The following is a 12,911-nucleotide window of genomic DNA, read 5'->3' as shown; positions in this document are numbered from 1 at the left end:
TTCATTTGTCAAACCATGCAGTACTGAAAGGGTTTTTGAAAGTCACAGCTGTTGCAAAAGAGTTTAAAATAGAGGCATCAACATCACGCTCAGGAACTTTCACATTTCAATTTTTTCTGGCCCAGCCCAGACTGCTTACAGTGCTGATGGTCAAATACAAAGAGTTAATACTGTGCAAGGATGGGTTCTGTATATGTGCATTCAACTCATTTTAGTTGGTACTCCTTAGTTTTGATACATATAAATTAATAAACAAACCAGAACATGCCAGACAGTTAAACATAATAATTTGGTCGACTAGGCTGTTTTCTAAAAAGTAGTTTCAAAGCTGATTTCTCAAATCCTCGAGTACCAAAGTTAACTTAACCATGTAGAAGGTGTGGGAATACTGCTTTTAATGACCTCCAGCCAAACATCTTTGTGCAACCTGTTTCACAACATGTTTGCTCAATACTAAATGTCAACACTTCTCGTAAATAGCAGCTGAACAGCCAGTTTAAAAGTGAGACTGCCAGACAAAGTATTCATAGTTAATACTGGATTTAGTCCATTACTGAGAGTGGAAAGCAAATCTGTATAACTGTTTGTTTCCGGAACGAAGTCTGCAAGTTATTAGAAGAAATACCTTTTTTGAAAAACAAACAGGAAAGTTGTGGGTAAGTTCCATTTAAAAATATGCAGTGACATTTTGATATATGGGATGCTCATCTGTAGATAAAGTAACCTTTTCAGAGAATGTTTAAAGGTTTTGTAAAACAGTTTGTATTTCTATGTATAAGCAACACACATCCTAAGCAATGTGCTAATAGCATCTGTGTGGGCTGAGAGATGATCTGGTTTTCATTTAGGTTTTAAAAATGTAAATGACAGGACTGGAATAGGAATATTCACATTTGCTTGTTTTATTGTAAGCTTCTGACCCGATTTAATTCCTGGCAAGCTGTTGTAAGTCCAACCCTTATTTCCCAGAGGTGCAATGTTAAAAATAACAAGCTGTTCCTGGAAACCCATTTAATTTCATTTTCATACCCTACTAAGACCCAAATTGACTATGGAAATGGAGGAAAACTGACGAAAATAGGAATATGTGCCTTTACTATCATTTATTAACTAAAGTAAAAATTATATATAATTATTACTGGAGAAAATCAGAAGGGTGGTGGGGGACTCACATCACTTTACCTTTTCTCAAACAGCCCACATCGTTCACATACTGCACAACACCGACTCTACAGTGAAGCGAATGTGGCAGCTGCAAACTGAGTTTGGCTGATGTGCTTTTTTGTGGTTTTGTGATGAAGCGTGGAGTCTGTGTCATACACCATCGTACACTGGGGGGCTTTAGAGGCTCTCGCGTTAAACAAAGGGTTGTAAAATAGGGGGGGATTGACTTTTTAAATTTAAATCCTTTATGGAACACTGCATGTGGCTTAAAATCACTTGTTTCTGAACGCAGGTTACAGAATGAGGCCGATACCCATCTGTTCTCTGGTGCTGCTCCTCCTCTGTGCCCACCTGCAGGCCTGCCCCACCGCCTGCCGCTGCACGAACCCTGCCAGCATCCTGACCATGGACTGCAGTGACGGAGGCCTGCTTACTCTTCCTCAGGGCATCCCCAGAGACGTGGAGGTCCTGATCCTCAAGAGCAACTTGCTGGATCACCTGCCTAAGTCTGCCTTTCAAAACTTCACCAAGCTGCAGGCTCTCCATCTGCAGAAGAACAAGCTGGAGAGCATCGAGGAAGACCTGTTCGCTCCTCTGTCTGAACTGACCTCCCTCTACCTCTATAGCAACCACCTGGCCCACCTCCCGGATGGTATCTTCCAGCCACTGCACAAGCTGGAACGCCTCTTTTTGAGTTCGAACAAGCTCTCGAGCTTCTCGGACGCGCTCTTTTCCCCGCTGCCGCGGCTCAAGACCCTGAACCTCGCTCACAACAAACTCGAGAGCCTCTCTCCCGACTCCTTCCTGCACCTGCAGAGCCTCACTGTCCTGTCTCTGTCCTCAAACAGCCTCCTGTCCCTGCCGCCCGGGCTCTTCCGTGGCCTGGTTTCCCTCAGTGTGTGCGCGCTCTACGACAACCAGCTGACCCACATCCCTGACGTCTTGTTCCAAGGCCTCCACAACCTCTCCTGGCTCACGCTGGCCAACAACTCTCTCCAGCAGCTACCCCAGGGACTGCTCCGGCAGCCCGGCCTGCAGCACCTGTACCTCTACAACAACAAGCTGCGCACCATCAAAACTGAGGGCATGGAAGATCCCACCCAGCTTAAAACTGTCGACCTGCGGGGGAACCAGCTGGAAACGCTGCCTGCAGGGACCTTCAAAAACTCGCCGGATTTGAAGACCATACGGCTCCAAGGAAACCCATGGAGATGCGACTGCAACATCAGGTACCTGCAGCGATGGCTGACCCGCAATAGAGAACTGATAAAGGACAGGCCGCTCTGTGAGACCCCCCCAGCAGTCCACGGGCAGCCCCTGACCGACATCCCCGAGGCGTATTTCTCCCACTGCTGAAGCAGGAAACTTCATCTCTTTGGAGGACACCCAACACAAACAGCAGCTTGTTGTTGTTGTTCTTTGGAGAGTATAAACCATAGGCGTTCCTGAGGAAGAACGCTTGCAATTGCAGAGTTGTGAAAGACCTGTAAAAGGGAGTGTCATCTGCCCCCCCACCCCCTTTCCCTTTCCCTTCCAGGCACTGAAACTATTATTCCTTAACTAACAAATGACCAGCAAAGAAAGTATGCATTTTATTTATGAAAATACAAAGTACAATCATTCTGTTTAAAAACACGCTTTCAAACCAATGAAGCTGGAAAACAGGGAAAAAAAATTGTCAGCATTTACAATGAGCACAAACCTGTCCTTTTAACTTCATATTAAATTAATCACAGTTTTGTTTTCCCTTTTTAATGTGTACCTTTTGACAGGTCTGCCTTATGTTATCATTGTAAGTTTAATTTTAACACGGTGCATCATGTGTTATATATATATATATATATATATATATATATATATATATATATATATATATATATATATATATATATATATATATAGTCAGTCGGTTTAAAAACAGGAAGAGAGACAATGACCTTAACATATAGCAGCAATAAGTTATAAATGTTATTTCCCTATACTGATGTGTAAAACGGGCACAGTTGTACAATAATCAGTCTTGCAAGACATTTAGTTTTCTCGTCGTACTGCCAGACTGCAGTTTACGTTCTTAATTTATGGTTACTCGCAATGTAGATGACTAACCGCCTGAATTGATCATGCTAGGTAGCCTAGCTAACAGTTGGCTGCAAACACGCCGAAAAACAAGTTTGCATGTAATAGCTAATGATGAATAATAACAGTAACATTATATATAACGTAACTAGCTTTAACGAATACTCGTTTTGATGAAATATTTGTATTTACGCTGGAGGAAATGATCACTCTTTTGATTCTCCTTAACTTTCCCTGCTCCTCCGCCACCAGCCCGCGCTGTAGATTGCAGTTGAGTTCAGACAACTGCCTGCGATTGGGTGCGTCTATCTGACGCGGTACAAACGCGAACGACGAGTTCTGAGTTTTAGTCAAACTGACAATTTTCTTGTCATATTTTCGCAAACAGAAATGCAAAAATGTTGAGTCATCATCCTCGTCGTATTGGATGATTTTAGTCAGAATTTCGTAATCGTTAACTAAAATGAAAATCAGTTGGTTGACTAACATTTTCGTCAACAAAATGAACACTGCCTCACGTGCACCATCATTTGTATTATATGCTATACTGAACTGGAGCTTATTTGCTTTCTTACTCCATATTGGTATGATTCAACTGCTTGTCCTTGTATAACAGACGCATGACCTATAAGGATGAAAGTGTTTTTCGTTGTTGTGTCTTAAATGTAGTTCTGTTATATTTGACTTGATCTTGAGTCAAACCACAATAAATAATAAAAGCACACCTTGCAGCTTAGGTCAATTCACTGTTTGAATGTAAATAAGTAATGTGTAATCAGTACCAGTAGTTAAGATTTTTAAATGCTATGTTTAATGTAAACCACACGGATAAAGATATGCTGCTTGAGAAAGGATTGGCCTGCGTAGTGCAAATTTAAAAGTGCATCGACTCAGCTCAGTAAACTTCATCAGTGAAAAGCAAACTTTTCAAAGATTACACCCTCTTTACTGAACATAGCTGAGGAAAACATAAAATCTGTTGTCTTGCGGCAAAATTCCAGGTCTTTTACACAGAAGTACCGTATTCTCCCCTGCCATTCCCAATTGCATGTTTCTCCTGTCACGATTTGTTTTTAAAAAGCACATAAAATAACATACACCAATGTTTTATTTTTAATAATTCGCCAAACCTAACAACGTTAAGACTTTAGGTGCAAAACAAGCAAATCATTCTGTTATTGCCCTCATACACAAGCCCGAATTTCTCAGTTTCCCGAGCGATTAGTACGGTGGCCCTGCAGTGCAATGTTGTAAATGTTTGTTTTTCATGTTCTGTTTCTATTTTCGTTGTTTGCACTTCAGGGCCACCGTAGATTAGTGACGTCTCCAGACTTGTAAGCTTCAGGCAGACTGGTCTGATCAAAGTGCTTGCAGTGTGCGCTTAGGCCTTTGTACTCAGGGATTGTCAATGCTACAGATAGGACTGGAAATGCCAGGGGACATGTTTTGAATACATAGTGCCCGTCAGTATTGCCTTTCAAAATACCATTTTACATTCTTAAAAAATACATTACTATACAGGGTATTCAGAGACGCTATATAGGTCAAACTAGGAAGTCACAAGCATGTGCCACCAAGCTAAGGCAAGGGAACATTGTTTGCTTTGGCATTAACATTTTCAACAATCGTGTGACTATTCTTGACTTTAACGCTGTTCACTTTTTGGAGAAATGAAAGTGGCCAGTTGATTTGGGCTATTGCCTTCACTCATTGAATGGACTTAATTGGGGAAGGTTTAAAATCAAACTGGGAAGTGAATATATGAATGTTTGGCAGGACTTTGTAGTGTCTGAATGGCAGGGCGTGCTGTTGGATCACCTAGTTCAAGATCCATTTCCATTTCCACTTAGCGGTTAAAGGGACAGGACATGTTTAGCTGACACAAGAGGTCCAGGAAAATAATGAGAAGGACAACAACAGACTCTACTGAGTCCGTATGCCAGGCAGTGGTGTTGGCTCAGACTGTGGCCATATTACAGACTGCAGAATCTTGTGATCACAATTAGGCATTATGTCAAGGCAGGGGATCAAGCCTAAGTGATCAAGAAGTTCTCTCTTTTACGAATGTGAAGAAATAATCTCCAGAGACAGGTGCAAATCTGTCCACACTGTTCATGCGAGACACACGAAGACCGGCGCTCAACCGGTTTCGTAGAACACATTGGAAGAGAAAAGACAGAATAAACCAAAGAAATTAAGGCAGAGAAAATATAAATATTATTCTTTTGGACTTGTTTGAAATATGTATAAAAACATTTTTCATATGACTTTATATAATTTTTTAAAGCATTTCGTTTTTTGCTTGTGTAAATGCAGTTATAGATTAAAAAAAACTAACAAATTAATTAAATAATTTGTGATTTCATCAGAACTCCGTGTGAACAAAGAAAACCTAAATAATTCATGATAGTATTGCAATAAAAACATATACACATATATATATATATATATATATATATATATATATATATATATATATATATATATATATATATATATATATATATATATATATATATATATACAGCCAATCTAATGGTGAACAAATGAATGAATGGCAGAATCGCAAAACAAAAAAGTGGGGGGAGAATGTTCATCATCAGACAGATTTTCACATCCTGACTGAAACGCTACATTGTTCTGGGAAAGGCCATGTGCTGCCGTCCAGGATCCGGTCAGGACTGTGCGCTGGCCTTTGGCCCGTACCCTGTGGTGCACCTCACACTTCATCGCTGCCCAGACTCAGGCTCTCGTCGGGGTCCTGGGGTCTGGCGGGGCCCGCTGGGGAACTCACATTCAGGTAGCCGATCTCAGAAGGCGCCGAGCGGGGGGGCACGGCGAAAGAGGACCGGATGCCCTCGGGGTGTTCGCCCACTTTGACCCTCCGGATGGCGTCCAGAATGCCGAGTGTGTCTCCAAGACTTTAGAGGGAAAACGGCAAGAATTAGGACATTGAAGCGGGACTGAGGATTCTCCACGTGCTCGGGATTAAAGCAGGCCTCATGAGGGATGAGGTGTGGAAATGGTTCTGAATTTATTGAAACCATTAGACAATGTAGTGTAATGCAGAACAATCATGGTTTCAAATTTACCACTTGAGGGGCTTCAAGGTGTGATTGATATGATTTAATTTAGGTATACGACTCATTTTTATATTACTAACTGGATATAATGTCCTGTATAATTTTACCTTTCTCAGAATTCAATTTGTTAAACTCCTGTATTGCCTCGTTTCAACTGGCTTAAGCGGCCGTGCCCTTTGGGACGCGTCTGAGCTTTTTGTAAAACCTGGCCATTGTCGGAATTAAAGCACCTGTTGTGGGATAGTGTTGCATTTCCTTTTCAAAACAGACCAAAAACAACATGACGAGCAATGGAGCCTGACGTGGAAAGGACTTTTGTGACCATTTTATTCATTCTGCTTTACATAATTGGAGATACCCAGGTTTCTGTTAATAAATATTAGGAAGAGCTCAACGTGTACAGACAATATTTAACATGTGCAACAACAAAGTAGCGCTATTTGCCAATAATGTTTCTGAGCGCTTTTTTGAAAGACCGAACAACTTGAGATGATCGCGTGGGTAGCGTGCAGTGTGGATAGCGTGCAGTGTGGATAGCGTGCAGTGTGGATAGCGTGCAGTGTGGGTAGCGTGGGGAGTGGGGAGTGGGTAGCGTGCAGTGTGGATAGCGTGCAGTGTGGGTAGCGTGCAGTGTGGATAGCGTGGGGAGTGGGGAGTGGGTATCGTGCAGTGTGGATAGCGTGGGGAGTGGGTAGCGTGCAGTGTGGGTAGCATGCAGTGTGGGTAGTATGCAGTGTGGGGAGTGGGTAGTGGGTAGTGTGGGGAATGGGTAGCGTGCAGCTCCGTACTAACTCTGCAAGTTCGTGGCAATTGACCCATCATTATTATTTATTATTCTTTTATTTACTTAGCAGACATCCATATCCAGGGCAAATTGCAACTGAAAGTAAATACACACGTTTCATGAATAATCATTCAGTAACAGCAGCTACAATATAGCAGGTTATAATTTAAAGTTACACATTTCAGTCATGGCGTTTATAAATGTAAAAACTTAAGTGCAAGTTTGACCTACCATACACTTTTCAGTATAATCCCATTTCAGTAAATGCAGGTACAGTATACAGCACCTTAAGTCCTAAGAAGAGTATATTTATGAACTTGTAAATGGGCACATCATTCAATAAAGGTCTACCTCTCTGACTCCTGGATACAAAAACACTTTACCTTGGGCTTGTAGACCGAAGAACACTGCCATTCAGGAGAAGGCTTTCAGAAGGAAATATTTTTTTTAGTTCCTAATAAAAAGAGAAATACGGTTTAAATGGCAAACTAATACAAACACCACTTACGCTACAAAAATATCTTCACCCTGGATAAATCACAATGGGGACTTTAACAGGAAACAAGAATATACGTCTAAAAACAATTCAGAATTCTTAAAAAAATACTGTTATAAATACTTTAATATACTTCAGATGCAGCTTTTGACTTGGCTGTATATTATACCTATACACTTGTGTAATATTGAAACTGTTTTATGCCTGATTTGAAACTGTATTTTTGCACTTTTGTGTTGCTCTTGTTTCCTGGATAAGGGCGTCTAGCAAGGAATAATAATAATGACATGACTGCAATATCCAACATTTTTGCTAAAGTGACAATCGGCTGCCAGCTGCATGTCCTTGGCAGCATGCCAGCAGGGGGGGGGGCACGGTACAGTAGTAAGAGCGCGTCGCAGCGTACCTCCAGGCTGCGCACCGACTGCACGTTCCTCAGCGCGCGCTCCAGAGCAGCCACCTGGCTGCACAGCTGCAAGGTCCTGTCCTGCAGCTGCCTGTTCTCCTCCTCTAAGAAGTTGACCCTGAAACAGAAGGAAAGGCCTGAGTCAGGAACCACCGCAGTCTGGGTTCATCAATTTCCTACTTTAGCAGGTGGGTCAAAAAAAAATTATTGTGGATTTGGGCAACACTCGTCTTTTTCTTCAGTTGCTCATTTGTATTTTTCTTTCCTATTACTGTCTCTTGACAATTAGTTAAGGTTTTTTTTCCACGAAGAAGTGTTTTCTGTTTTTTGGGTAAACTTCCATAGGAAGAAAGGTAAGGTCTTCCTGCAGTTCCTCATCCCTTGAAGGGCTTGGTTACTGATCCTTGTATCTGATCAGCAAATGCCCTTGACTGGTAAACACCTGGTCACGTCCCTGCCACCCTGCTCTGGCACGACTCATTGTGGTCTGACTGTGCCGCATATCTCCGGGATCAGGGTGGCACATCCCCGAATGGGAAGCAGGGCTCTGTAGCCTCAGCAGATGCTAGTGAGTGAGTACAGTAGGTCACCTGTGCTGGATGGTGGAGGCAGTCCGCAGGCTGCCTTGGCCGATCTCCTCCTCCTCACTCAGCTTCTTCAACAGATCGCGTTTCTCTGTGAGCAGCTTCTCGTTTTCCTCAGTGACCTGCTTGATCCAGCACTTCTCCTAATTCGGACACAGAATATAGAGCCCCGTGTCATTAAGGTTAGGAGCCCGGAGATAAAACCACGGTGGCGGAAAAAAGAAATGCAAAAGAACGGATGAAGACCCCATTGTATATCTGGTGGTTTTGCCTTGTGCTTTATGGAAGGTGGAATGCAGGCCGTCAAACAGAAGGCTGATGTTCTACTGCAAATACAACATATTTCTGGGTGTTAACGTGCCAGGACTCTACACTGTGATAAGAACCAGAACTCGGAAGCTGGAATCTAGGGCAAATGTGCTTTGAAGTGAGGAAAATGATACCTAGTAATAATCGCATAATAAAAGCAACCCTCTACGATCCCTAAGCAAACAGCTGGATGAGATTGTAGGTACTGCCTGCTTAAAGGAAATATGTCTCTTTGCTGTTCAACAGAATTGTGCAATAGGCCAGTGGATAAGCATACTTGGAGTACATTTTTCTAGGAGGAATTCCTCAGATGCCTAGCTAGACACAAACTGATTTCACCTTCTCAGCCAGGCTCGTGGCCAGAGCGAGGTCGTTCTCCAGCTTTTGAATCCGGCAGTCTCTGTCCGTGGTCTCCTTCATAAAAACCTGTTTGGCTTTCCGTAACTTGGTCTTGTACTGCGACTGCTTCTCGTTGTACTTCCTGAAAGGGGTAAAGGTGAGTCACTTCAGAGTAGAGCCGCCTACTAAAAAAATAAACCCTGAACAAAACACCAAAGAAAACCGGTTTGGAAAGAGGTTTAGTGCAGTTTAAGGATTGTGAGGGCCTTCAAAGGTACACTTAGGAGGGTTCAGCCCAGTGGGATTAAGTGACTTGTCTTGTTTGAGGATCCTGGAGAATTTCATTAATTCATTGTTTGAATTTCTATTCAGTATTGTCCGCTGAACTGTGCAGAAAGCTCGTGAATGATACCCCCATCCACAGGGCATAAAAGACCTACCGGATTTGCGAATCGAGCTGCTGCAGCACCTGCTGAAGCTCTTCCTGCAGTCTCTCCAACTCCTGTTGGCTCGACAGCAGCTGCTCCGAGAGCCTCTGGTTGGTCTTCTGGCCGTGAAGCTGCTGCAGAGGAGAGAGCAAGCGCAGGGTAGTGTCACACTGTTGTGCACAAATGAACTCTACTGGTCTATAACACAATTTGCAAATAATAGGTTTACACAAAATAAGAGGGGCCCATCATTCAGCAGGTCAAAGACCCGAAAGGCATCTACAATTGGTTATGATACTATTAGTTTTCTATCCAAAGCCACTATCCGAGACAAAAACGAATAGGTTTTACATGTCATGCCAAAGATGTATTCATTGTTTTAACTATAATATACAGTGCAGTGGACTTGAGACAAACTGATTGCATAGGAGTCTTTGAAATTAGTGTTGATTATCAGTCAGAAATTTGCCTCAAAACATTTTTAAAAAGTGAAATGTAACCCTGGAAATGACCTGCCAGTGAGGTGTGAGCTCAGATGAAGATTTCTAAACCTTTGATGTTAATTCAGCTCGTTTGGGGCAGGGAACAATAACCCCCTGGCAGAACTATGAACAGGACAGTCTGCGTCTCAACTGTAACCTTTACTTTTGCCCCTTATTATCTGTCAGTTAACTCTTCAGAATCGTATTTGTTGTTGACCTCTTGGCCAAAGGGGCTGTGAGGGGCCGGGCGCTGACCTCGTCTCTGGCCGCGCTGCACTCCACCTCCAGCACGCCCACACGCGTGTCCTGCTGCTGCAGCCGGTGCCTCAGCTCGGCACCGGCCCGGCCCAGAGCAGCCTCCTTCTCCCGCAGGGCCCGGACCTGCTGCTGCAGCTCCTCCTCCCTCTGTTCCAGCAGCTTCCTGTGCGGGGGGGGGCACACATGAAAGAAACTGAGGTAAGTCGAGGGTTAAAATAAGCAAATAAAAAACCTGAGAGAAGTATAGCTCAGGGTAGGTAGTATGGAGGACCAAGAGACAGAGACAAAGCACTGATTACGTCTCTATTTTATCCCCATGTGGCTGTTGAACACTCTGCGTGTAACATGTGTGGAAAGTGCAGTTATAAATGGCATGAGAGGCTCTCAACATGTGGCCTTCTGGGTCTGTGTGTGAAGTGCCTGGAATGTGATACTGTGAGCCGCGCCAAAGCTGGGGGTTGAGAGAGAGTGGACGATGTGTCGGTGGTTATTCTGCTGCTTGGTTGGTCTGTTCCTTACGGTCTCGGGTCGGTCTTGACCCACAGCAGGCACAGAGCGGGTGTGTATCGGCAGCACCGTCACCTGTGGAGCTGCTCCTCATGCAGCTTGGCCCTGAGCCCCGCCAGCGTGTCCGACATGTCCCTGCTGTCCCTCTGCAGGCGCTCCGTCTCCCCGGCCCGCGTCTCTTCCAGGCGCAACTGGTGCACTGCGCTCTTCAACTGCTGCTGCAACTCCAGCACCTGCAACACACGGTGGGGCATCACTGCGATGGAACGGGCCGAACTGGGCCCCGAACACGCAACCCGACAAGCTTCCTCGCGAGGAGGACGGCCATTCACAGGGGCCTCGGCGCCCCCGGCTCACCTTCTTGTCGGTGCTGAGGAGCCGGGCTCTCTCGACGCTCAGCTCCTCCTGCAGGCTGTGCTGGGCCTGCCTGCTCTGGCTGCTGCGGGCCAGGTCCAGCTCCAGCTCGCGGGCCCTATCCTGTGCTCGCTCCAGCTCACCCGCCAGCGCCGCCTGGCTCTGCTCCAGTTGTGCCAGCCTGGTCTGGGCCTGCTTCAGCTCCACGCCAGCCTGCAGCACAGACCCAAACAGACCCGGGCTCAGTCACGCGCCAAACACGCCCTCTCTCTGTTCATCGGTCTATTACCATTACTATTGTTATTATTGCTAGGATTGTATTCTAGGCCTGCAAATAATAACAAAACAAATGTCCTGATTATTTTAAGTTAAGTCTTTTCATGTTTATTCTAATGACACTGAGGGATTAGCCATGTTAATTAATTTCAGTCTCAGTTCTCCACTAGTTCTGGCAATAAGACCTCTTTCTGCACCAGAAAAGGGACCGACGAAGACCGAAGCCAGCTGCGCTACCTTGACTTTCTCCTGGTCCAGCAGGGCATTGTGTCTCTTCAGGTCCAGGTTCTTCTCTCTCTCGTAGCGCAGCTCCCTCTCGGCCGAGGTGAACAGGTTCTGGACCCGCTGCACGTCCTGACGCAGCAGCCGGCACTCCTCGCCCTTCTGCTGGAGCAGGGAATCCTGGGACTGACAGACAAGAGGCCGGCTATAAGCGCCCATGAACAACCATTGGGCCAACCCTGGTCCCGTGGAGACGCGTTCCTGCAGGGATCTGAAGCCCTCTCTACAGCGTCAACCACTGAATACCTGGATCCCCATTATTTGAATTAGTCAGGTAGTTAACCGATTGGCTATAAGAAACCAGAAGTCACGGTGACTTGGTTGGCCATTCCTAGTCCAGACGACTAGGCTGTTTGAGTAGAGACTTTTAATGATGGAGCATTTTGAGAGACTAATACGTTTTTGTTTGTTCGTTCATTTTGCAAAGATCTCGGCTGATCCAGGCTGTGGTGTCTACTTGATGTACCTTGGTCCGGCTCTGAGCCTCACTGATCTGGGCCTGCAGTGCCAGCTGGTGCTGACCGGCCAGTAAGCGCTCTTCCTCCAGGGTGGTCTGGAGCCGGCCCATCTCCACTTTAAGAGACACCAGCTGCAAAGGCAAGACAACGGCTTTATAAGAGAAAACAAATAGCATGCTCACGTGTTGAAAACGGTATATTAATTCGAGATGCCCTTAACAGAAGCGGTTGTCTCTGTCAACTGTGCCCCTCTGATGTCAGGGAAACGGTTGCCCCTTGAAGAGATAAACCGATAATTTCTATGACTCGATCGTTTTGAATTTCCTACAATTTGACATTTATTGTGTGACTGGGATATATATACTGTATTGTGTGTCTTAAATAACAGATGTGTAGAGGGAACAGGCTCAAGCGACTTCTGCTTGGATATATTTTACAAGTGAAACAGCAGGAAGTACAACTTGCTAGTTGCTTCCCACCAGTAAATCTTTTCAATGAACAAATAAGCAAATATTCTTCTACTTCTGCTCAGCCAAACCGATGAGACATTGCGATTAAGGGGTTTGCACCAGCAGAGCAATATTGGGAGGCAGCATAACTCTGTAGATCACAAAGAAAGCTGTCC

General features: G+C 44.7%; 2 protein-coding genes across 6 annotated transcripts in view; one reads left to right on the top strand and one right to left on the bottom strand.

Annotated features, from left to right (window-relative positions):
* Positions 1–496: 496 nt before the first annotated feature.
* LOC136714201 (leucine-rich repeat-containing protein 15) lies at positions 497–2,923 on the top strand. The gene is made up of 2 exons (XM_066691555.1): positions 497–656; positions 1,457–2,923. The coding sequence occupies exon 2, from the start codon at positions 1,465–1,467 to the stop codon at positions 2,518–2,520; it is 1,056 nt and encodes a 351-aa protein (XP_066547652.1). The 5' UTR covers positions 497–656; positions 1,457–1,464; the 3' UTR covers positions 2,521–2,923.
* Positions 2,924–5,727: 2,804 nt separating this feature from the next.
* Positions 5,728–12,911, bottom strand: part of LOC136714198 (coiled-coil domain-containing protein 30) — a 25,142-nt gene continuing 17,958 nt past the window's right edge. For 4 of the 5 annotated variants that reach the window (XM_066691550.1, XM_066691552.1, XM_066691553.1 and 1 more), the window contains 11 exons: positions 12,295–12,417; positions 11,784–11,954; positions 11,274–11,483; positions 10,992–11,149; positions 10,407–10,572; positions 9,682–9,803; positions 9,242–9,383; positions 8,600–8,736; positions 8,010–8,127; positions 7,491–7,561; positions 5,728–6,161 (listed from right to left, as the gene is read on the bottom strand). In XM_066691550.1, the coding sequence (XP_066547647.1) occupies positions 5,960–6,161; positions 7,491–7,561; positions 8,010–8,127; positions 8,600–8,736; positions 9,242–9,383; positions 9,682–9,803; positions 10,407–10,572; positions 10,992–11,149; positions 11,274–11,483; positions 11,784–11,954; positions 12,295–12,417 (1,620 nt within the window). In that variant the 3' untranslated portion in view covers positions 5,728–5,959. The remainder of the gene's footprint in view (positions 6,162–7,490; positions 7,562–8,009; positions 8,128–8,599; positions 8,737–9,241; positions 9,384–9,681; positions 9,804–10,406; positions 10,573–10,991; positions 11,150–11,273; positions 11,484–11,783; positions 11,955–12,294; positions 12,418–12,911) is intronic. The other variant, XM_066691551.1, reaches the window with a different exon arrangement.

This window comes from Amia ocellicauda, chromosome 18, assembly GCF_036373705.1.
Source record: "Amia ocellicauda isolate fAmiCal2 chromosome 18, fAmiCal2.hap1, whole genome shotgun sequence".
NCBI classification, from domain to species: Eukaryota; Metazoa; Chordata; class Actinopteri; order Amiiformes; family Amiidae; genus Amia; species Amia ocellicauda.
Note: the sequence above shows the minus strand (reverse complement) of the source record. Positions and strands in the feature narration are given on the sequence as shown.

Coding starts and splice junctions, on each gene's coding strand:
- LOC136714201 (XM_066691555.1), top strand. CDS start 1,465: ATGAGGCCGATACCCATCTGTTCTCTGGTGCTGCTCCTCCTCTGTGCC.